Source organism: Rissa tridactyla, chromosome 1 (genome assembly GCF_028500815.1).
Source record: "Rissa tridactyla isolate bRisTri1 chromosome 1, bRisTri1.patW.cur.20221130, whole genome shotgun sequence".
NCBI lineage: Eukaryota > Metazoa > Chordata > Aves > Charadriiformes > Laridae > Rissa > Rissa tridactyla.
This window is the reverse complement of record NC_071466.1, coordinates 185,456,334-185,481,150: the sequence shown is the minus strand read 5'-3', so window position 1 is coordinate 185,481,150 and position 24,817 is coordinate 185,456,334. Positions and strand designations below refer to the sequence as shown.

The 24,817-nt window shown below is 41.5% G+C and overlaps 1 protein-coding gene across 6 annotated transcripts in view; it reads right to left on the bottom strand.

The window, feature by feature from the left end:
* Nucleotides 1–3,960: 3,960 nt before the first annotated feature.
* SCAF11 (SR-related CTD associated factor 11) overlaps nt 3,961–24,817 on the bottom strand; it is a 50,715-nt gene continuing 29,858 nt past the window's right edge. For all 6 annotated transcript variants that reach the window (XM_054193957.1, XM_054193967.1, XM_054193985.1 and 3 more), the window contains 9 exons: nt 24,610–24,665; nt 22,078–22,184; nt 20,532–20,621; nt 19,854–19,960; nt 12,910–15,429; nt 10,573–10,916; nt 7,819–8,037; nt 7,256–7,375; nt 3,961–6,883 (listed from right to left, as the gene is read on the bottom strand). In XM_054193957.1, coding sequence (XP_054049932.1) covers nt 6,755–6,883; nt 7,256–7,375; nt 7,819–8,037; nt 10,573–10,916; nt 12,910–15,429; nt 19,854–19,960; nt 20,532–20,621; nt 22,078–22,184; nt 24,610–24,665 — 3,692 coding nt within the window. In that variant the 3' untranslated portion in view covers nt 3,961–6,754. The remainder of the gene's footprint in view (nt 6,884–7,255; nt 7,376–7,818; nt 8,038–10,572; nt 10,917–12,909; nt 15,430–19,853; nt 19,961–20,531; nt 20,622–22,077; nt 22,185–24,609; nt 24,666–24,817) is intronic.

Here is a 24,817-nt window from a genome sequence, read left to right as displayed (position 1 = left end):
AGAGGGTTTGCTGGTTTTGTTGTTTTGGGGATTTTCAAGTCCATGTGTCCACAGGTAACTTGCTCTCCTGGCCAAGAGTAAAGTTTTCCGATACCCACATGTCCGCTCGTTCCTTGTCTTTGAGCAGGGCTCTCTGTGTTCATGTTGTTTAGGGTGGAGTTACGGGGTGAATCATAAAGTATGAAACGAGTCCTCCAGGATGGGAGGTTGTACCCTCATCCCAGTTCTGCTGCTGGCCTCGGTGGCCTCCTCACTGGCCCAGGGCCTTAGGAAGGTTCACTGGAGCTCAGTCTCGTTGCCAGCCCCGGGTGAAGGGAGCAGGAAGGGCGGAAGGAGGCCAGTACTTCTTGCTTTTTCTTTTGGAATAAAATCCAAGAAACAGGGAGCCTGCACCATTACAAAAGTTAACGATGTGATTATGTCGTTCCGTAAGGTGTCATCGGGGTAATGCAGAAGTGGGGTGGGCGCTGGCCTGGCTGCGTCTCCCAGTGCTCCTCAGACGGGACGTGACCGTCACAACCCGAGAGCTCTGTCACCGCGGCGCCCCGGTGGGGCTGTCCTCCCTGCGTCACCTGGGGTCGGTGGGGTTTAGAAGGGTCACAGCTTCAAATCTCACTTCTGCCATAAGCCTCTGTGAAGTCTTGGCCAGCTGACCCGCGGCTCACCCCGTAGTAAAATCCCCAGTGCATCAAAAATTTAATCCACTTGCCACAAACGCGTGGAACACAAGGTGCCCGTGCTGCCTGGTTGTGTTTTGTATTCACCCCGGTCACAAGTATGGCTGTGCATTTATCAGAACTTTTAAAATTTAAATAGCGTTGGGATGCCCTGTAGGAACTGCCCTGGGACACCAGGCTGGAGCTGATGGCTTGGCCGGATCTCGTGTCTCCGAGATGTCGTGTTTTCAGGGGGAACATCTTAGAGTTTATCAGTCTGATGTGGTCATTTAACCACCAGCTGCCACGCGGTGGTAATTAACGAGGACTGAGGAAGCTGAGTGTGTGACAGCCTTTGCTCCTAGATGCTCTCTAGTGACAGGGTTCCTTCTGGGTGCCCTGGGGCTTCATGCCCGCAGGCAGCACCGGGGACCCCGGCCATCCGAGGAGGAGCTCCGCTCACCTCCTGGCCGGGGGCAGAGCGAGCCAGCGGTCAGCGACCTGACAAACGTCTGCACCGCAAATACCTGCACGTCAGGCGGAGAGGAAAAAAAGGCAGCAACGTTCCTGTCTCCTGGTAGAGGAGCCCCACATTTTTGTAACAGGCTCGGGAATTTATGGGTAAACTCTGACTTCCAAGAGTTGTTCTTTTCTGCCGTCCCACCTGCCGTTGCACCCGGGCGTCTGGGAAAGCCTGGCTATTTGTGATTGATGCTCCTCATCAAACATTCAGTGGTTGTAGGTTTAGCATCTGCAATGCTTCAGGATTAATTACGCGACAACCTGCTACCAAAATTCCTTGGGTTTGGCTCCTGCCATAATTTTTCTCTGTGCTGGATTCCACTCTGGGTGTGATTGTTCACCGTGTGTGATGAGCATCTCCTGCGTCGCTCCAGTCCCGGGCGTTTGCTGCACAAACAGACAGTGAACACGAAGAGCAGGTTGACAGTTACGGTTGGTGTGTGAGACTCTGGGAGGAGTCGGGAATATTGGGAACGAAACAGTCAAGTTTGAGGCAAGTTCCCCATCCCAGCCCGTGCCCTCTCACAGCTTCAGCTCCTTTTCCGTAAGTAGTTACCGGTGATTTTAGTTTTGTGGGGTTTTTTTGATCTCTAGGTTAGTGATAGTTTTTAATCTCCGTAGACGCTCCGTTATTTTGAAAGCTGCTGCATCTGTTACATACTCTTTAATTACTGATATTGGTTATCAGCTACTTTATTGTCCTTACTCTTGTCTCTACTTTTTTAATAAACTATCAATGAATACGAATATTGTAATACTTAATAATAATAATGAAAAACTTTGCCAGCATAGTTTCTAACTGATAATAACAACTAATTCAAAAGGTGCAAGTCCACCTTTGGAACCAACATATTTGTTTTACGCGCTGATGTGTTACAACGTTTGAGATGGGGCTTCTGGGGGAAAAAAACCCCAAACCCTGTTTTTGGCAGCCCAATTATCTCCACAGCAAAACTGAGTAAAGATTTCAAGGCGCTGCTTGCAGAGGTGGGATCCAGAAAGGCTGTAGCTGCATAAACCGAGCCATGCTGGCACTTGCTCAGCAAAAATTACAACTCTTGACTAATGGGCTACTTCTGCCCCTGCTGTTTGTCCCCACGGGCGGCTCCTCTTCCCGCGCTCGGGGCCGGCTCACACTCAGAGACGTTTGTGTCCTGGTGGTGCCACCACTGCTCAGATCAACACTGAGATGTCCCTCCTCCCTCCAGCGTGCTCCATGCAGTGATGGCCCTCTGAGGACACCAGCAGATGGGTCTCTGGACACGCAAGTCACTGGATTGGCAATGCATGGAACTCCTCACCTGATCACGTGCGGGTATTTGCAGGACACAGCTTTTTTTTTTTTTTTTTTTTTTTTTTTTTTTTTTTCCACAAAAAAAAATATTTTTGCAAAAAATCAACTTTTGTGTGGGGCATGTGGCAAACTGCAGGTGGAGGCCGAGGGGGACGCGTCAGACATAGCGTAAGTCAAGCTGATGTACTGAAAAGCCCTTTGCAACAACAGGTGAAGTGACTTTTTTGGTTTTTAATTTTTTCTTTTTTTTTTTTTTTTTTTTTTTTTTTCCTGTTCAGCTGCTTGAAAAAGGTGTATGACCCAAGCAGACGTATGGAAATGACTGGCTTACAACTCCGGCAGTGAGCTTTTAATTAACCGCAGTTGGTTGGTTTAAATGACTTTCCTCTTCAAGACTTTTTCCTTGGAAAGTGTGTCTTTCAGCAGGTCTGCCCTCAGCCTCCGATGCAGTCAGCTTCACTCTGTCTCCACCTGCTTGAGGTCACGTCACACTCAGCACGACTGACGAAACCCACCCTGGCTCAGTCCCACCCGCCCGGCCTCACCAGACTATTACAGCCGCAGGACGTGCCCCTGGGGGCTTCTTTGTCCTTCTGGAGGCTCGGCCTCAAGGAAGTGACGTGAACGCCCTCTCCAAGGCCCTTGAGATTGGACCTTAATTCCCCCCTTGCTCCTCGAAGTGGCGTGCTCTTTCCTAAGACCACACGCCCCCTCTATTAGGACACCTTCAGTGAACACAGAACTAAGCCACCACCTGAGCAGCACCAGGGTAAGTCTGTCCTTTCCCACCCTGGAGGTCATCACCCAGCCACGCCAACCCGGAACGAGCAAGGCTTCTTTGAATTCCACAGAGCGGCCACCAGCGCCTTTGAAGGACAGCAGGCTCTGGCACAGCTTGTGCCTGCATTACCACCGGCGGGACCTCGTGGCAGTTAATCCTAGAAAGTAAAGTGAGGCCTGGAACAGAGCTCCCAGGGAAGGTAGGCCACCACGCGCTCAATTCCCAATGGGCTATTTCCAGTGAAGCCCACTGTTCTGGTGCGTACTTCTAGTGTGTAGGACGTGGCCTAGTTGGTTTGAGTCCTGCCCTTGTTTGAGTCCTGCCCAGGCAGCAGATGATAAGCCACGTTTTGCGCACCCCAGCACCTACAGTCCTCACCGCAGCACTTGCCCTCAACGGATATTCCAACCCCGCCTGGACGCGTTCCTGTGCAGCCTGCTCTAGGTGACCCTGCTCTGGCAGGGCGTTGGACTAGATGATCTCCAGAGGTCCCTTCCCACCCCTACAATTCTGCGATTCCGCATTTTTGCAGCGGGGCAGGGTGAAGACAGACGCACCGAAAACAAACAAGATGTAAAAGGAGGGGGCAGAGCCCCGACAACACAGAACAAGATGAAATGTGCACACGTACAAAAGAAAGAGCGAGTACATTGCTTCCTGAATTAAACCACTGGAGCCAGAATCACTGAAGACCAAACACGGACTACTGCCAGCTTAGTGAAAAGAATTTATTAGAAACTGTTAAGCACTACACAAAACTAGTTTTTAGAGTATTTTTTTTCAGTAGACAGCACTCCAGCCTTATGCTACAAACACCGTATCGTGGACTTTGGACAGTCACCGTGCTCCTAAGAGCCATCGTTAGGATAAGATGTTGGAGCAGCGCGCACAGTGAGACAGCGGGAGGAGCGCAAGGAAAAGCCTTGTGATTTGCAGAAGCTCCCAGAAGGTAACACAGTTTCGTACTTGTTTTCCTCGAGGCCGCCTGGATGGAAGGAATTACCAACAGCCGCGAGGCGCGAAGGGGCTCCGCGTCCCCGTCACTTCACCTTCAGCGCTAGTGCATGGTGGGACTTTCAGTACAAGGAGTTTCAATAAATAGAAATACAGTTTTCATACTATTTTAACAAAAGCCATGACTCCGTGCCTTCTCGGGCAGTCACACCAACACAGCCCTTACTGCTTTTCAGGAAAAATAGGAGAGTCTACGTATTAAGGCAATGCATTTCTTTTTTAATTCGACATAGAAATTGTAACGAACTGCATATTTTCTGCTAAGTTCTGACGTATTTCATCGTAAAAAATAAAAAGTTACTGATCACGTGCTACTCTATCCGATATTCTTCATTACGTTTTGAAATACAGTGGAGCATCACTATAGTCACTGCCCCAACAACGTGGCAGCAAGTGACAGCTGATCTTCCAGCCAGGAGCTGCAAAACAAGGACTGAATGACCCTTTTCCCAGTTTAAATCCTCCATTGGTCCTTCCCACCCAATTTCCACCTCTCCTCTGAAACAAAAAGAACCAAACCAAACCCCCAAGAAACATTTATCTGTCTCCTGAAAGGAGCTTTATAGCAAGGCTCAACTGTATAGAGTAAAAAGATATAAAAAGTCATTAAAATCCAGGAAGTCAGAGAAGGAAAATGTAATAAAAATAAGTACGCATGGCGTGATAAACCAGGACAGACATAGCAATTTGCTACAACATTTTTTTCAAAAAGTGCTAACCCATTTTAGCTTAAAATAGTTCCAGAGTTCATACAAATTGCCACCACACTGTAAAACTGAGTATTTTGGAAAAATCTAAAACCTGGCTTGGCTGTAGAAAATGTATTATATCTGTTTCTAATATACATAGTATTTTTTCTTTAGGCACACAAAAATAAATATAGACAGTCAAATGCTTCATTAAGTCTGTAGAAAGCTATAGTTAAAACCAAGTGAGCAATTGTTGTGATAAACATCACGGTTTTTTTACACATCTCTCTCTCTAATCACGTGTGTGTACAGGGGCGTATGTCCCTTATTCCATCCTCAGGCTTCTGCAAAAGCTACTTGCGGGGTAAGACACTGTTTTCTGCCAAGAACAGTTAATTTGGGAACTACTGGCTACCAAGAGAGAATTTCTCAGAAAATCTGATTGATACTTCCTGTCAAAAATGGGTTATTTGTGCTTTTGGGCCAGGAGCCCTCAGCCGGAGCAGATGCCAGGCTGAGCCGACAGCGGAGGTTGTTCCACAGGGCAGGGCTGAGATTTTAACAGCCGAGAGTAAGGGAACAACTCTTGCTATCTCACAGTACGGCTCCCTTCTCCACGCAGCTCCGGAAGGATTCTTTCCCTAAGGAATGGGCGGTGATGAGAGTGTTTCAGCAGCTCTCCCCGCTGCTGCCTCAGTGAAAGCGGTTTTACCCCAGCACCTCCAGCGACCCCACACCTGCTGGCGGGACCTCCGGTCACCTCCCTGCATAAAGGCGCTCGGGGACGTAGAAGAGCTGTGGCACCTGACTCGGGATCACGCCCATTCCATGATACCCGTCTGGTGATCCGCGCTACAGGCCCTAGTTAACGAAGAAAAGTATTACGCAGCTACGATTGGCACAACTGGCAGTCTTTGACCAACTGGGAGCCCAGTAACAAATCCCAGCTTTCTTGATTTTACTGGAAGAAGAAACTGGTTTCTGTTTCTGAACGTCCAGTTCTCCCCTCTGAATTCCCTACCGGCTGAGGGCAGGGAGAGACACGAGCTGTGGCTGTCAGCGTGTGCTGCCGGAGGGCTTTCAGCACGTAAAAACTATTCAAGTTCATCCCACTATCTTGAAACAAACGGAAAAAGGTCACAAACAAAACCAAGCAGCATAATTTTTATTTGGTGTTACAACAGACACGCAGCGCCCGCGGGGCTGGGCACTGCATTTTACTGTTTATGATTTTTTCCTTTTTAAAAATCTAAACAGTTCTTCTGTTCAGACAACTCCATGTGCTTTTCCTTTTTTTTTTTTTTTTTTATATACACATTGTGACCCCTGCATTCAGCCTGTCCAGTTAACGCTAGAAATATTTGTCAAGGCAATACATTATTTTATCTTTGCTATAATTAGGGAGAAATCAAAAGAAAAAAATTTTACTTTAATCTGACCGATTACATGTACTGTACATACCTGTTCCAAAACCAATGTACTCAGACAGAAGTTTCTAATTTAATGCACTCTGTTATTCAAGTCAAAATGCTGTACATCTAAGTATCCACACAATCGTACATTCCTAACGATTCTTCTTTACACCTTTATTTTTTTTTTTAGACATCTGTTTTTAAAAAGGAATAAAGAAGTTGCCCTGTAGATCTATATTTCTTTAGAACAAAACATTATATACTACATTGAAAAATAATTTTATCAAAACCAGATTCAAATCACTGTCATGTACAATTTTCAGTTAACGGTTCATGTTGAAATTGCACTTTGCAGGTAGAATAAAATTAAAAACTGAAAACACGTTCTATTTCCTTTCACAGGAGACTGCCTCTTCGGGATTTTTCTTCCGTGAATGTTTGTATTTGTCTACATACGCTTTCACTAGATTCGCCACTTTTGCAGAATTAACTTCTCCGCTCTTGCTATGACAAACCTACAATAGTTTTAAAGGGAAAAAAAAAACGTTTGAAACATTTCTGTTGATTTGCCACTGGCTCACATTATTTCTTTATCTTCCCAACACCCCAGGTTTCTCTGTCTCAGGCAGAATACCTTGGAAACCTCCTAGTACTTCCCAGCCGCTCCTCAAGTATTTCCCAATTCCCATTCAAATCTTTCAAACAAAAAGCAAGTTATGTTCCAAGGAGCTGAGAAAGCTCTCGTGGATGGAGAAACACCAAAGTATTTTTGCTTTTCCTGCTCCCCCTCCCAGCAACTACCAGTTGCTCCCACAAGATTCAGAAACCCACCCCAAGCCCCAGCCCAGCTTCGGTGTTTTGCATTTCAGATAAACACATCAACTTACTTTATCTACAGCTTTCCGCACAATTTCTTTGTATTCTTCCTTAGTGATGTCTTTATTTTGGTAGAAAGGCTTAATAGCTAGTTTGACCTCTTGTGCCGCTTTTTCTTGAATTAACAATTTCTGATGGAAAAAACAAACCTGAGTTTTATTTTTCAGTGCCTGCCTACGTGTCTTTTTATCAATTGCAAATTAAAACTTCACAGATCAAAGTTACTGCAGAAGACTAGGAAAGCAGCCTCCCCCTCCCCTCGCTCACATTTCAGCTCCCGTGCGAGCTGCCTGGGATTTACTAGGAACAGAACGTTGTCCCACGGCAACTTCTTATTCATAATAGTGCTGCTTTAAAGAAAACCACATTAAAAAGCATCAGCTTGCTCATTTATGTCCTACAGCCGCCGTGAAAGTATCACATACACGACGGTATTAAATATATTACACTGAAGGGGTACTATCGTAGTTTGTTATTTTTTAGCATCTCATTTTTTTTTTATTTTATATGTAACATACATATATGTGTATCTGTATAAAACCATGTAGGTATGGACTCTGAACTTTGAACTTGCCTGGTCCTTCTTCGAGCTATCTGCGCTGGCTTCCACTGTTACGCTTGCTTTGTTTTCTCCCAATTTTACAGCTGCATTAGAGCTTTTGATGTGACTTGACGACGTTGCGTTACCCGAGCTTGGTCCCTGAACTGTTCCCACGCCTCCCAGGACTGCTGTTGGAGCAGGCAAGGCTGGAGCACTCATGTTATTACTTACATGAGCAGCATTTGGAATACCCTGTTTTAAAAAGTTATCGGTAGTTAATACATTGTCCTTCAGTACGGCAACGTGCCTTTCTAGAAGTCTCAGCAGCTCTAGAAAGAGCATCGATACTACATGCTTTGGTTCGTTAGCTGGTTTCCACACTGCCCATTATTATGGAAGGTACACGCATTATGTCAGATCAACTCAAAGGAAAAAAAAAAAATTAATATAAAGCTTGAAAAGTAAGGCATCCTCCATGTCACCCCTGTGGTTGCCAGATTCTGGCTCCGATCCCGCTGATAGAGCAAACAAAGCATCCTGCGAACAGGCAGGGAGGGTGTTCGCACAAGGGAAGGAAGCTTACGGCTCCAGAACCTCTCTACGTGCCACAGGAGAGCGTAAGCCCTGCTTTGTAAAGCAGAGTAACATTTTTTTTTTTCAAAATCAGCACCTAAACACACATATAAAATGTTACCTTAAAGCACACTTGCATTCATGCATCATAACGATGTTGCTTTGAAAACATTGATTTTCATGTTTGTTATCAGCTTGAACTTGCGTATGACTTTCAAATGTAAACACGCCTACAAGCCTACTCCAGGCTAGAGGTGAAAGGCCGGCTGAAGCACCAGGATCTGGTCCTCAAGGAAAAGCTGTTTTTTGTACATTCCCCAACATCACCAAAAGACCATGGGCACTGTTGACATTTTGGAACTGAGAAATTAAGTAGCTCTCAGACCTCAGACAGAGGTCATTCCCAGCAAAAGCCAAGACGACATCCTCCCGACATGTTCTGGCAGGCTACCCTAAATGCTGCTTTGTTGCAGGTAATCACCACTACTTTTTTTTCACATCTGCATTTATCCAGACGGAAGATAATGAAACTGGAATTTGAGCTCCTTGGAAAGGACACAGATATCGAGCTGTTATAATCAGTATGCTAACGCCCGCCAGTGCGCCCTCTTCACCTTCCTTTCAAGAGGACGGGCAGGTGGAGCCCCGCAGTATTCACTAACTTGTATTGTGCTACCGCCAAGGGCTCGGTCAATAAAAGCTCAACGCAAAAGCAGCAGCAGCTCCCGAGAGCATTCAGGTTCCCGGACACCATTCCACAAAAGCAGGTCAAAGCAACAAATACAACAGGGGCTTTACTAACAACCAACTGTATTTTAGAGCAATACACAGTCTTTATAGGAAGGTATTTATTGCTGCACTAGATACTGTATTTCGGAGAGGTTTGTCACCTACGTTCTGACTTCTTACATTTTTAGAGATTAAAGCTACTGAATTTCCAATTGCGAAAATATTTTAATTACAGACAGCAGGCATTAATCAGATCAGCAAGCAATCTACCAGCATTTTAGTTCCAAGAGTACCTTACTGTTTTATCTTGCAGAGTATGAAAGTATTTCATCTGGCCCGTAACCCCACCCAGTATTTCCCACAGTACTTAACTCCTTTTGTTAAGTTAATGAATATGAATGGATAACAGCAGCTGAAAGTGAAAGGATGCAGGTAATTTATCAGTTCGCCTCAAATCTTTAGAGATGATGCATGAAAACAGAGGGTTAGAAATCATTGTTCTAGGACATCACTTTTCCAACCTGGAATGCAGGGGAAAGAGTTTTAGGTCAGAGCAGGCAGCCTGCAACAGGAGACAAGCCCAAACCTCAGTCAACCTCCCCAAGGGCCCTTTACGCCTCACAGGTGCAGCGATACATCTCCCCGCAGGGCCGTGCATTCTCCCGGAAGTTGTTCATATTCCGTTCCCTGATATAAAAGCTCTTAATATAAACAGCTGGCTACAGGAGGAGCTCACACACACAAAGGCTGTTTTAAGATACCTTGAGAGGCACACAAAGATGGTGTGATATGCCCCAAGCATGGCAGAGTCTTTTTCAAACTGGAGAAATGAAGTGGGAGTTAGGTCTCAAAAGGGCACGCAAAAACAGGAGAATCAGGCAAGAAAAGAAAGCTTGGAAATTATTAACAAAAAAGCTCAAAAGATTAAGCAGAATAGAAAATGTGTATGTGTGGGGAAGCCACTGAGATACTGACAGCTGGAGAATGGAAGTGTGGAAGCAATGGGTGCCATGCAGTACTTGGTATCTTTCTTCTGCTGATACACCCCATGGGATTAAACTGCAACAGAGAGGTTGGGGCCACTTCCTACATGCTGCTGAAAGGGGACTCAAGCATTCCCTAAAGCTTAAAAATCAGGTTTTGAAGGGGAAAACTTAGTTTTGGAAACGGGGCACTTCTAAGAAGAAAAAGGTAACAGACAACATTCATGGAATTTTTCAGCGTTCCATTACCTGGTGGAACACTTTGTTACCACAAACCCCCAGTTATGGTGTTGTGTATTATGATTTAAAAGGTCTAGCCCCAAAATAATTCATATCCTCATGGATACTTCCAGTTTAAATTTGGTGGGGGGTGGAAGAAGCCAGGCAAGAGAGAAAGAAACTGCGAGCACAAATTTATCAAGACTATGGTATTCCATAGAAGAAACCCTTAAACTGGTATTCCTTTGATACTGCTCTTGCCATGGCTTCTGGTAAAGCGTACCTGCAGTTGTTTTCCATCCTGCTGGGGAGCAATGTAGCTGACTTGTTGAGATGGTGGGGGTGGAGGTGGAGGCGGAGGTAATCCCTGAGACAAATTAGTGTGAGCAGCTACCTGTATGAGAGGCACTCCGGTAGGGAGATGCATGGGCATTGGAGGGTGGATGTTGAATGGATTTCGTTGCATATTCATCATGGGAGGAGGGACACCCACTGGATACGGAAAGATATTCATAGGTTGGTGCTGCGCGTTCACTTGTGGCATTACATTCATCTGTTGCTGCATCATATTCATTGGTAACTGCGAACCGTCACTTTGCTGGCTGCCTTGGTCTTTGAGGTTTGGATCTATCAAAAGAAAAACCAGACAGTACATGAAGTAGAAAATTCATACTTTATAAAGTAGAAGTGGAGCCAGGTGTCTAAACTCTTCATGAAGTATGGAGTATCAAAAAGCTGTCTATCATCTGCATGTTTTAAAGATATTGCACAGCGTTATTACACTCATCACCAGACACATCACAGAGCCAAACGCTAGTTTCTGAGCTTAGAAAGTTCAGGTTACTATGGAAGCCTGCATTTTGAATTTCTATTTTCTCTACTTGTTCCCACAGCACAGCTAATAAATTACGGCATCACAATGAAAGAGTAATTCTCCCCCACAGAGCAGGAAGACAACGTAACCTACCCAGCTTCTGCCATTGCAGGTGGTTAGTCACACGTTAGCACACGTGCAGTGCTCTGCTCTCCTTCGCCTGAGTCACACACGCTCACTGTAGCCGTTTCTGCTAACTATAGAAATACTCTGCTGATTGTTTTGTTTTTTTTTTTCTCCTGAATAATAAATCATCCTCAACCGATTTCAAAGATGTTCATATTTTGGAAAGAGTTGTCCAAAAACCCTGTAACAGTACAACAGGTAAAGCCTAGAAGTAAAAATGACCTCTTGGGGTGGCGATTCTTTAAAAAAATTGCTCTCTCACCTTATCTTCAACAGAAGGCAAAAAGCTGAAGTCTAGATACAAGCAGCAGACCTTCCAAAAGTCAAGGAATTAGTTCTGAGAAACAGCTGATGGGTTATAATTAAAATATCCTTCCCTTAGAATCCCTTCCTTGAGGAACCCGGTCACCTAATTCACACAGATTGGGATTTAAACCCTTGTGCCTCACCCCAAATCACCTTTCTTAAAGATCAAGGGATAACAGAATCACTGGAAGGGACCTATCGAGACCATCTAGTCCAACCCCTCCCCCCGCTCAAGCAGAGTCAGCAAAAGCAGGTTGCCCAAGACCACGTCATGATGCCAACCTAGCCCGATTTATCCAGTTTTGGGAGATCACTGTACTATTCTCAGCTGAATTCACGTTCCAAAAGTGAACATAACAGTGTGACTGGTCCAGAACTACGTGAAATAAAGTCTGCAAATCACAAAATACTTTCAATTAAAGGTTTGATAAATTTTGCCAGCAGCAGACTGAAGATTGACAAAGTTGCCTCAAAACTAAGAAGCCATCGATGCAGTTGTCTCTGAAGAGAGGGAGAAAACCGCTGCATATAGGATGAAAATGGATAAAAATGAAAGACAAAACAATGAGCCAACGAGAAAGTGCAAGCGTGGTTGCCTTCAGAACTGGATTTTACAGTTTTTCAATACAATTCACATCCGTCTTTTACTTCAGAGCACTAATAATCTGTGGATGACTTCTGATTCAGAATCACTCTCATTCACAGTCAACTCACTTTCTACCAAAAAGTTTATTTCCATCAGGGCAGTTAGTTTTTAGATATAAAAGACTCAAAAGTATCAGACTTCTGTTGAGGCTTTAGAGGAATTTTAATGCTGAAGTACAGTAAAAGTACCATTTTTTTTCATTTCTAAATCTCTCTAGATTTTTTTAAGCTTATTTAGAAGCAAGATAAGTGTCAACATAATGATTTGTCATCTCTAGAACCTACTGTGAAGGTCTGCATGGGCAAATGCAGACCTCCTTGAAAAAAAACTACCCCTTTTTAAAAGGTGTGCAGATGCTAAAAGTAACCATGAAAAGGACAAGCCTTCTCTTCAACCACATTGATTTAAGTAGCACACTCTTCAGATGTATAGCCCTTAAATTATGTCCAACTTTAACTTTAAGCAAAACCAAAAAGCCATCAAAAGGCCATCAAAACACAAGCAATCCCCAAATTCCACACCTACAAACCTCAGTATTGCAAAAAGACTATGGATTCACCTCAAATCATTTTGAAGAGCTAATCAAGTCGAGATAAGTCAACGTGACTAGGATTTTACTGGGCTACTGCAGCCGTGACTAAGCTTTTATGTTTCAAAACTATGAATACCTTGTTCAGGTGTCTCCTCTTCTTGTCTCACTCCCCATCCAGACTGTGGGCTTGATGAATTGCGTCCTCTTCTTGAATAGTAATTCTGCACATCAGCAGGTAAAGTCTTTCTTACAGCCCAGCTGGATGCAGATGTCCACCCAGATCTGTCAGCAGGTGTATCGAAAGAATAATCTTGTTCATTCTTACGCTTATAGGGCTGATGTTCTGGGAACCTTGAAGTTTCATTCCCAGAACCGTTTGAGTTCCCTGAGAGAGGTTTTCTATTTTGCCAGTGATTTTCGCTCTGGTCTCCATACATGAAAGCACCTCTTCCACGCCCACCTCGGCCACGCTGACCTCTCCCTCGATTTGGAATCCAACCTGAACCAAAGTTTTTATTCCAAGAGTGTCCTGAATTATCATGCCTGCCGTCTTCCCAATGTGGTTTCTCTCTCTCTCTGTTCCTGACTTCAGGAACAGAGTTTATTCTTTCCATTACCCAGTCTGGACAATCATTCCTCCGCTTGTCGGAAGAACACTGATCCTCACTGTTTTTTTCTGTATTGTCTTTCTCTTTTTTAAGACTTTCATTCTGTTTCTCTTGATCACTTCTTCTGTATCGATCATTTCCTCTGGGACTCCTCCAGCTGTCATTTGCCCATCTCTCTTTCCAGCGAGGTGAATGACCATCCCTCTCATTTCTAGAGAAGGAAGAACCTTTACTTCTCGTCCTAGATCGTGATCTTGACCTAGACCGTGACCGTGACCTAGACCACCTCCTATTTCTTCTTTCTCTGTCACGATCTCTTCTTTGACTATCTCTATCGCTGCTTCGAGATCTAGATTTTTGCCTCGGAGATGAATCCTTAGTTCTTGACCGAGAAGATGATCTCCTGCTTTCCCTGACTGTTTCCCTTTTGGGAGATCGAGATGGTGTTTTTCTCTCATCTTTGAGTGTGTCTCTCTTCGGAGAATGAGATAAGGATCTTCTTCCCTCCCTCCCAGTTTCCTTCTTGGGTGATCGTGAGCTTCTGTCTTTGGTCACCTCCCTTTTAGGGGATGGCGATTGAGATCTCCTGCCCTCTCTCATAGAAGGAGACCAAGTTGTTGATGGAGAGTGAAACCTAGACCTTCTAGTTCGAGTCTTTTTATCTTTTTTGAGTTCTGACTGGCACTCTCTTTCTTGAGGAATACTTTCATCTTTTTCATCAGAAAGTCCTGAAACTGATGTACAGTTTCCCGCATCACACTGCGAGGAGTTCACTTCTCCTTGCTCTGTACTTTCAGCTGGTGGTAACTGCTCAATCTGAGGTTCATTCTGGTCACTGCAAAAGGAGTCACAATCCATTGGTATCATTTCATTGTTATCTTCCCCAAAATGTTTGTGTTCAGCATTTACCTGGGGTGACTCTGAAGTTCTACCCTCTTCACTTTCTGGCATGGCGTTCTCTTTTAAGGATTGTTCTGATGTACTGTCTACAGAAATATTGTGTATTAATGTGTTTGGTTCTTCATCTTGAACAGTTTTTAAGTTTTGAATATTTGTACTTGCACAGTCTACTACTGTTTTTTCTTCACCCTGAGAATCATCTATTTCTGTGGCTTCTGGATGCTCAGGCAATTCGCTTCTGGGGCTCTCTAATGGTAGATCTTTTCCCAAAGGTTCTGTATATTCCAACAACTCATTTTCTGGACTAGCTACGGGTTGATCAATTTTTGTCGGAGTTTCTACATTCTCCATCAATTCACTTTGAGGACTACACAACGTCTGATCTACTTTTTCAAACGTTGCATGGTCACATACTTCATCTCTGGGACTAGCTACTGTTTCCATTTGCTCAGGAGTATTTTCACAGATGTCCTGATTCTTATGATCTACGTTTTTTTCAGTAACACCTTTTACTTCAAATTCCTGACTTTCGCCCCCTGAAGTTAGTAGTGGAGGTTCTTGGACAGAAAAACTTACATCCGCGTTGCCTGAAGCATCTTCATCTTTGTCACATTCTCCTGTAGTTTCCTCAATTTCTGCATGTTCACTACAGCTTTCTAATCCATTCGCAGATTCTGTTTCCGCGTTATTTTTCTGTGGAAGGCTTGTGTTATTGCTCTCATCATCTGACTGCTGGTCTTTGTCTAATGTTAGAACTGCTTCAGACTCAGCAACGTCATCATCTTCCACCGAATCACTGGATGATTTTTCAGAACGTGCAGAACTTCTCAGTTTCTTTTTAACCACAGGTGTTTGTTGTTTTACTATTCTTTTAGACTTTCGTTTTGGAGGAGCCTTCTCTGATTCTGAAGGAGATTTATTCAGAGATGGGCTACTGCCATCAGAGGCACCACACGCAGAACTGCTTGACCGAGGTGAGCTCCGGGATTGACCCAGTGTCTCATTTTTGCTGTTTCGTGCAGATCTTCTTCTAGGGGTAGTGTTAACCAATTTCCTTCTAGTTCCCCTAGTGCCAGATGAACCAGAAGCTTGCTTTTTCTCTTCTCCTTCTTGGGTACATGCAACAGCATATCCTTTGCCTAAAGATTCTAAGAAAACCAGAATACGTTAAAGTTTGATAATAATATCCAAACACAGCTCAGAATATAAAATGACTAGTTTAACAGATATCCTCAAATAAAACAATTTAAGATTTAGTGTGAAATGCTGCCACAGCATTTTTTTTTTCAGTGCAGACTTACTCTTTTAAGAGCAGAACCCAACTAACAAAGTGACATGTTAGACATCTAAACACACATTTTAGAAGCAGTATCGGCATGGCTACATGGACAGTAATGGCATTCACAATGAAACCACTATTGAAATTGCTGTACAAAGATAGTCAGCATTTAAGCTGTTAGAAAGTACGGAATTAAACCACACAACATTGTTAGCACCTAGCAGTTTGTGACACTTTAACATGCAGGCCTGTCGGCAGCGAAGCCTCAATACTACAGAAGCGAAGCTCAATACTACAGAAAGTGACATTTTTAAATGGCCGTCAGTGGATGATCACATGGGAAGCGGTTGATCAGAAGCAGCAATGACAGGATACCTCTCTCCAAAATCTAATTTCAGACAAACTCATTCACCAGTTATAAGACAGACCCTGCACGCTCCATCGCAAACTGGACAAACTCTGCTACGAAGTCCCCAGGGCTCCTGCAGCACCTAACAGACTGAATAAGGACTGCAAGTTTTGGCACATCAGAAAACCCTAAAACTTTAAGAAGAATGACCTTCAGCTGCACACAGAAGCCTGGCAGCTCTTGTGCGGATACTGTAGTAATTTATTTCCTGCTATCCACAATTTGACAGAAGCCTCTGTAGGGAAGCCAAGGGTTATATTCACTGCAAAGGGAACAGACTGTACTCCTGATACCTACAAAAGCTTATGAGGGGCAGCTCAGGGATTAACGATTGGTGATAATTAAGTAAATATACTTGAATTTAATAGTCACTTCAGAACTAAATTAATTTCTTGAGATGTCTGTTAATTTGTTTCTTACTTTGTGTAGACTTTAGAAAGCATCAGGAATTTGGTGTTTAAATTAGTTCTTTTTACAGCTTCATTTTCATAAACAAATAGTAGAACCTTGCTAAGAAAGATTAACTTCTATGGATTTTGCAACGGTTTTATCACATCACACTTAAACTCTTAATTTTAACTCTCTATATAAACGTTATCTCCCATGCTTTTACTGCACTAAAATATTTGTTAAATGTATTCTTAAACAGATTGTAGAGAAATCAGATAGGAGTAAGGGTATAACAGCACAAAATCCTCTTTTTACCACTTACTACTATGTTAGCAGAATCAAAAACGTATCACGGAACCACAGAATGGCAAGGGGTTGGAAGGGACCTTTGGAGAGCATCTAGTCCAACCCCCCTGCCAAAGGAGGTTCACCTGGAGCAGGCTGGACAGGAATGCATCCAGGCGGGTTTCGAGTATCTCCACAGAAGGAGACTCCACACCTCTATCACTGCCTATTAAATGTAAACTTCTCATTCAATAACCTTAGAGCAGTAACTCCACAAGCACTCACTAGCTTTTAAAAGGCTAGAGCAGAGCACAGGACTACAACCACCTCCTCTGACTTGCCTTGTGAACACAGTAACTTGACTGAACATGGGAAAAAAAAAAAAAAAAAGTACCTGGTTTTGGTTTTTCAATGTTCACTGATCAAATTTCCACATAAGACAATAAAAACCACTGGAATCGATTGTATAGAAGGTACCACGTATTTAAAAGAAAACAACGTGCGTGGTAAAGAACTTCCACAGGAGTTTTAGGTGACTAGCACTATTTGAGGTATCTATTGTAATATTCTCCCCAATGATTTTGTTAGAAAGCGGTTAACCAGCAGTTATTCAGCCACATGTGGCTGTCTCAGATTAACTACATCTTCAAACTTATTACAATAGCCAGGAAAACAAGTCAGATATCAAAAATTTGTAATGACATAACATCTGTGATGATTTGCTTCAATGGGCAAGAAATCACCCTGCCATAATAAAAACTCAGAGTACAAATGAAATGTGGGAATCCTGACAGAATTAAAAGGCAAGTAATTTTTGTAGCACTTTCAAAGTCTACTTGTAAAACACAAACCTCTTTTTAGCATTCCTTACTACTTGTAAAATTTTAACAGACAAGCTTCACAAGCTTTGGACTTGGACCAAATACAAGGCGTTTCAGTTCACTGAATCTTTATTTTAAAATACTTTAATCACACAAAGGCACTGCGTAATGCCAGCCTAAATCCTAGCAATATTTGTATATTCACTGACACTTTTTCAGGTCAAATTAGTAAACCAACTATTCAATGGTAAGAGAATCTAAAACACTGCAGCACCTACAGGGAAGACTCAGGCAGTACAGTTACATGACCATCATTGATATTTGTATGCCTCCTCGCACAACCCTGGAAGCAACTGTCAACTACTACTCTGATGCAAAATCGTACACTTTTGGTGTGACCAAGAGATGTATGTAAAGAGGGTGTGTAAAAATAAAATGCTTATGCAACCATCCTTCAGGCACAATTTAGTAAGAATCACAAGATCCAGTTTGGTTTCTTTCTATGTGTGTATTTTCAGTATTTTCTTCATTTTTCTCCTATTCTCCAGCTTTGCAGAAAGTCCCAGTGTCCCCTCTCTTTCCTCCATCTCTCATACTTCCTGTAAACTCTTCTCCTTTATATATATATATAAAAAAAATATATATAAATAACAGTATTCAGGTGAGGTTTCTCCTTGCCTTTGTCCTTACCATTTTTTGTGCATGTCTGTCTTTTCCTCAGCTTCTATATAAAAACCAAATGGGGAACGAACACTCACACAACAGAACGTGACCAAAATCCTCAAGGGACATCTTCACATCCATCATATCCTAGTTTCATGAGGAAATTTGAAGACTCTCTGTCTTACTTCCTGCATGCTTCTTACCAGTAGGAAGTCTTTAAGTCAAACTTGAAAATGACTTAAAGCTTTAGTGTCGACATACTACAATGTTTTAAGAGTCAATCTTGATGACTCTCTTCCACTTTGTCCACAACATAAGTAATACATTACATTAAACATCTGAACTTTAGTTCCGGTGTGGCCAGAACATATGGAAACATACAAAAATAACTTCAGAGTTTATTTGCTGTGTCTTGTTAGCTCGATAATTTCACATTTCAAAATCATACCTTTAAGAGAGGAAGTAGAATGCTTATACAATCAAGACAACAAATGATAAAATTTTGTCCTAAATATAAATTTAAAAACAAAAGTATCTGAAAAAAAAAATATTTCCTTTTCTTTTGCTGTCAAGACTCAAACTCAAAATCTCCTGCCTCTCCCAAAAGACAGCATAAGGGATTTAGTTCCATGTTCTGTTGAAAAATAAATTTGGAGCTTTTTTAAATATTCTTTGTCTTTCTGATGACAGAAAAAAGCCATTTTGTTTAAAAAATGCTTCTGGTGCATATTAACAAAGAAACCTGACTGTGTAAGTAGGAAAGTAAAGAGAAGTCAAGAGCTATGAGCTAGCATGTATACTCATTACCACTAGAAGCAGAAAGGGTTAAGCATCAGTTAAATTGCACTGCCAAACATCAGAGGCCTGAGGAAGCAACCTATCATTTTTTCACTGGGGAATGCAGAGGTGAAATAAGTACCTTTAACAAGAATGCAGAAAATGAATGAATAAAACATCTTTCTCATGATCCTTCTACTACTTAACTCTTTCCAGCAATTCACTTACTTCCTCACAATTTTTGTAAGCCAAGAGACCCAAATCTCTCCCATCTCTTTGCCTACTAGTCAAGTAAAAGTAGTATAATTCCCAATTCAAAGAAGGTATTATCTCTAGCCTTAAAAAACAGCACTCCTTTGTTTTTACTTCTTTGAACTCGTGCAGCATGTTGGAAGATAAACTACATTCTTGCTGAGTATGGAGAGAAAGGCTGTTAAAGCAACTGGAGGAAGGTAATCCTTCCACGTCTTTGTCTTCTGCTACGTTCCTGCCAGACCCTGAGCTTGAGCACCTTTACAAGCTTTTGCCCTGTAGGGCTTGTAGACATACTGAAAGAGATCTATACACTGTACCATTTCCTGACGACTCCTCTTCTCTGTCAGAAAACAATTTGTTCCTCACACTGCACAATATACCATTGAAATATGTCAAGCAATTCCTAATGTATCAAAACGTTCCTTGAACAATAGGGAAAGAAGTTGTAACACGAAAGAACGTGTTGAATTTAGAACTGGAATTAATCTTCAAATGAAGAACAGTTATGCCAGTTTGGGGGTGGCTGTAATTTCCAAAATAAACCAGCTGGTTTTGAAAAAGTACCAAACTGCATCAAAACAGGTTTTTTTCCTGTTAGCTGTAACTATATACTCTGCTTCGATTTCTGAGAATCATATTTTAACAGTTTACTCCACATGAGCTATAAATAAAACTTACAAAAAAAAAGTTTACCAAAGTTTTCCAAAGGCCTGATATTTGTTGGAAGAATTGTCCCTGCCACTGTAGTAGAAGTGAGAAGAAAGGTCTCAGCTTCAGCTCCGTAAGACATTAAAGGAATTCTGGAAAAGTAAAGGTATCAACATCAGTTATTTTATCTGTCTGTAGCAAGTTTTGGAATCAATGCACAAACTCAAAACATTAGGCAATCATGACACTTCCAACCTCATCACAGTTGGAGAGAAAGGCAAAGCTGACAGAGAACAAAACTTTCCTTCTCTCATTTAATTTCAGGCTTATATCAAGGCCAAGACATGTTATGTTAAAGCAATATACATATGGCTTTCTTCAAAGCCAAACATAGAACTAACAAAAAGTCCACCCCAAATTAGTAGGCTATACTACTGGAAATAGAATTCTGAACACTGACTTAGTACTTCAGCAGAAGAATAGCCTTTTCTACAGAAAAATGAGAAATAGTCTACACAACAATTTAGGAAAAGCTTCTGGTTTTTGGGTTTGGTCCCCCCCCCCCACCCCCCAAACATACAAAATAAATATTTATTTATGCAGACTGCCTCAGCAAACCTTAGGCAAAACCAGAATTTAGTTATAGATCAATCTGAATTAATCACATTCTAATCTTGAAGTATTATATTAAGATCCTTCGCACCATGAATACAAAACCCATACCTTTCAACTCTAGCAAGCACAGATGAACAGGACAATTCTAGTTCTTGTCTCTTCTGTCTTATTGATGCATTGACTTCTGTGAATTCTATACTGAAATACAAATTTCATACAAAAAGTTACTTTGCACTATGACAGTTTTGTATTTCAATGATTGCTTCTATCAACGACTTCTTAAAAATTTCACTGTATTAGAACTCTCAACAGTCATGATGGAACTATGCATGGTTATTGTTTAGAGCGAAAATACAGTCATAGTAAACCTAACAGAAGTCCTAAATGAATGAGGCAGCCAGAATGGAAAACAGGAGACAAAATGTGTCTTCTGGGGAGTTGAAAAATACGAGCAACTTTGCATCCTTGACAAATTAATACTGTTGCAGGCATGGCAACATTTTTTTTGTTTATAGCAGACTGCTAAAAACATACAGACACAATAAATTTTTTATTAGACCATATTATTGAAATAACATTCTTCTAGACTGTTTTTTTTCTTCCATCTTCTCAACCAAACAATTTTTTTTTTTTATTTAAACACACATTCTGAAGTATTAGGCTCATTAAGCTAAATTACTTCATGTATGTTTAAAGTATTCCTCTTGGGGTCACAGAACAAGAAAAAGATTGTTTCTGATGCAAAACAGGGTATTTACTGTTAACTGTCCTGGTTTCAGCTGGGATGGAGTTAACTATTTCGCTAGCATCTTGGATTTGGGATGAGAAATACTTTTGATAGCGCACTGGTGTTTTTAGTTGCTGCTAAGCATCGAGGCCTTTTCTGCTCCTCACACCGCCCCATCAGCGAGGGCTAGGGGGGCACAAGAAGTTGGGAGGGGACGCAGCCGGGACAGCCGACCCCAACTGACCAAAGGGATATCCCATACCGTATGACGTCATGCTCAGTATGTAAAGCTGGGGGAAGAAGAAGGAAGGGGGACATGTTTGGAGTGCTGGCATTTGTCTTCCCGAGTAGCCATTATGTGTGATGGAGCCCTGGTTTCCTGGAGGTGGTCAAACACCTGCTCAATGGTGGGAAGCAGTGAATGAATTCCTTGTTTTGCTTTGCTTGCACGCGCGGCTTTTGCTCTACCTATTAAACTGTCTTATCTCAACCCACAAGTTTTATCACTTTTACTTTTCCAATTCTCTCCCCAGTCCCAACCGGGGGCAGTGAGTGAGCAGCTGCCTGGTTCTATTTGCCGACTGGGGTTAAAACCACGACACTGTTTTGCTAACTGCTGTTGTAATAACAGGACTAACCCTTTCCTATCTGAGGCTTCAAATTAGCAAGGAGTTTAAATCTAAGCTAAAAATAAAACCTAACTCCTACTAAATCAATGAGATTAAAAGCACACACATTAGTATTTTAATGCTGAACACACGACAAATTGGGTTGTACCCTTAACAATACTCATTTTAAAATGATTGTGTTTATCCTGTTTATCTTCATCAAAACATTTTAAGGCAGTATATACAGAAAGCAGAAGGAACTACAGCATCTACAATAGAGTAACCCAGCAGTTTATATTAAGTACTAGTATATACTAACCAGTCATTTCTACAGCTAAAAAAGGATTCTTCATTGCTACCACCAGCTGGAAGCGTGCTGGAGAAATTAGTTCTGAAGCACTCATTCCAGCAGGTCTGTCTTCTGGGCTACAAAAAAAAATTCATGAATTAAAGACATCCAAAATAAAATAATTAACGTGTAATACATGAAGATGCACTGAAATTAAATCATGTCAGCAAGACTTTAGCTCACAAAAAGCAGGCACCATAGCAGCTCTAGAGTTATATGCAGAGATTTGCAGTTATAGCAAACAAATTTTCTCTATTCAGTCTAAATTTTTAACACCTGGTCTTTGCAGATAAACTTTCTATTTTATACAGGCTTTCCATGGCAAGATCTTTAACGCTCCATACAGAAATTGTGAATAAACTAGCATGATCTTTGCTATTTCACAATTCCCATTTCTGCTACCTACAAGTAGCTACCTTACAGAGTAAGTACAGCGCTAGCACCTGCAGACAGCCCCCTTCACAGCACTTCACTCAGTGTTTGGTTTCAAAGCAACAAGAAAAACCAATGTAAGTAGCCCTGATTCTCCTTTGCCTTCAGGTAGGATTTACAAAATTGAAGGCTGACTGATGTGTCTGTTTACTGGGCCCTCACCCAAAGGCACAATACTCAGAATCCACTTCATATTTCAACAAATATCACCTTCTATTTGAGTTGTTAACAACACCTAGCCACCTACTGTATGCTAGTGTATCACCTTTTGCGTTGTGTGCAGCAAATTCTGCTGCTGTCTACAGGGCTGGCTACAGGGGGAAAAAAAAGATGAACTATGATCCTCCAGACCATTCTCCCTGACTGACACACTTACCTACACTGACCCATTTTTGCCTTTTACCTCTTTTCACCTAAAGGGTTAATGCCACTTCAAATCTGACTAAACCATTTCTGTTCGTTCCCCATGACCGATATTTTAAAACGGGAACTTACAGAGTCTTCCCGTCATTCTCTTTCAGAATATATTTACTCTGATGAAAAATAAGCTTCACAATGGAGCATATATAAATATATGTCTCAAGTATGCAGTCCGTATGCTCCTATATGGAGTCCTATATGCTCCTATATGCATCAAACTTTGGCACAGAGAGCTGGTGTTGATGGGAACACACTGTATTTCATCAATGTGCAAATTTTAAGTTTCTCCTAAAAAGCTGTTGTTAAGTTCTATTTTAAAAATACTATCATTTTGAACATTAGCATTTCTCCCTCCATCTAAAAAAGAGCTATGCAGATGTTCCACAAATATCCTTATGAAGTAGTTGTTAGTAAATCAGTGCTTTGTTTTAAATTCTTTTAAATTTTGAATGTTTATTGGATAATTGAGCCCTGTACCTCCTCCTGGAGTTTTTAATGGCTCTACTTCTGTTTACTCACTTTTTTTGCAACAGGTACCATTTGAGACATTAATGCTATTAAATAGTGCACAGTAAAACAGTGAAACTAGATATGAAAGCATTCACTGACCTTGAAGTCAAATTAGAGGCTGATCTACCATTAAGCCCTATCCTTTCAGTTCCGCACCTCTTCAATTCAATGAAAGGTACCTTTAACTTAACATGGTAACAGACCTGTTACCTGACTTAGAAGGGGAAGACCGGAGCTAAAGATATCCCTGAGAACTATGGTGTACAAGCACCAAAGAAAAGTGACAACTCAGGCCACCAGCTACTGAAGAGACACATGATGTAGTATGTGCCCATATACAGTCAACAGGCAAAATAGGGACTTTGTTTTTCGTCCAAATTTTTAAACTTTGGGTAAGACAGAATGATGGAGAACACTGACATTTACATTTCAGAATTAAATTTATGGCCTAACTTTACTTCATGCAGATACATTTACAGGTATAACTATGAGTAAGAAAGCACTGACCACTGTCCCAGAGACACAAGTTATTTTTGAAAGGATGGAAGGCAGAATCAAACAACAGAGCCTTTACAGCTCCTTATAAATTCTGCATATTACAAGCCTGTGTTATAGACGAAAATTTAGGAACTAAACAAGAAACCCGGAAACACAAACATTCTTGGGAGTAATCTCCCATTAAAAAAACCAACTTGATACAAACTATATCATCCATGGCCTATAAATACAACGAAATATTTGGTTGATTACAACTATGTATTTTCATGAAATAATGAAAACCTTCATATCCTTCACATCACGGTACTTGGCTAATAGCTTGTAGTTCATACCACTTTCTTTTGGTGAAGAAGGACAAAAACAGGGTAGTTACAGTATCTTATAATGTAACATCCTAATCTAAAAGAAAACATTTACCACCAGAAAACTACAAAAATAAACTCAATCTGAGAAAGCAGCTCATATAACCTAGCAGTATATTCTAATTACTTCCTTCAAAAAAACAAGAGACAAAATAACAAAGTTTGGATCATACTAAAATTAACAAATAGAAGAAGTTAACCTTAAAAATAAGCAGAAAGGTAGTTTTAAAAATGCTTTCACGAAAAAAATATTTACAAACGTTTCATTATCAGAACCAACCTTGCTTACCTTCAAAGACAAAGCTTTCTTGTTTCGTTTATCATACAATATATTACCTGTGTGGAATAAGGAACAAAACTTTTATTTTAACTTTAGCATATTAGTTTTTAATTGTTTGTCAAAATCATTAATGCAATGAGAGGTTAATGAAAATGTATCTCAACTATATTTATAATGTGTTTACCTACAAACTGAGTAAAATTCAAAT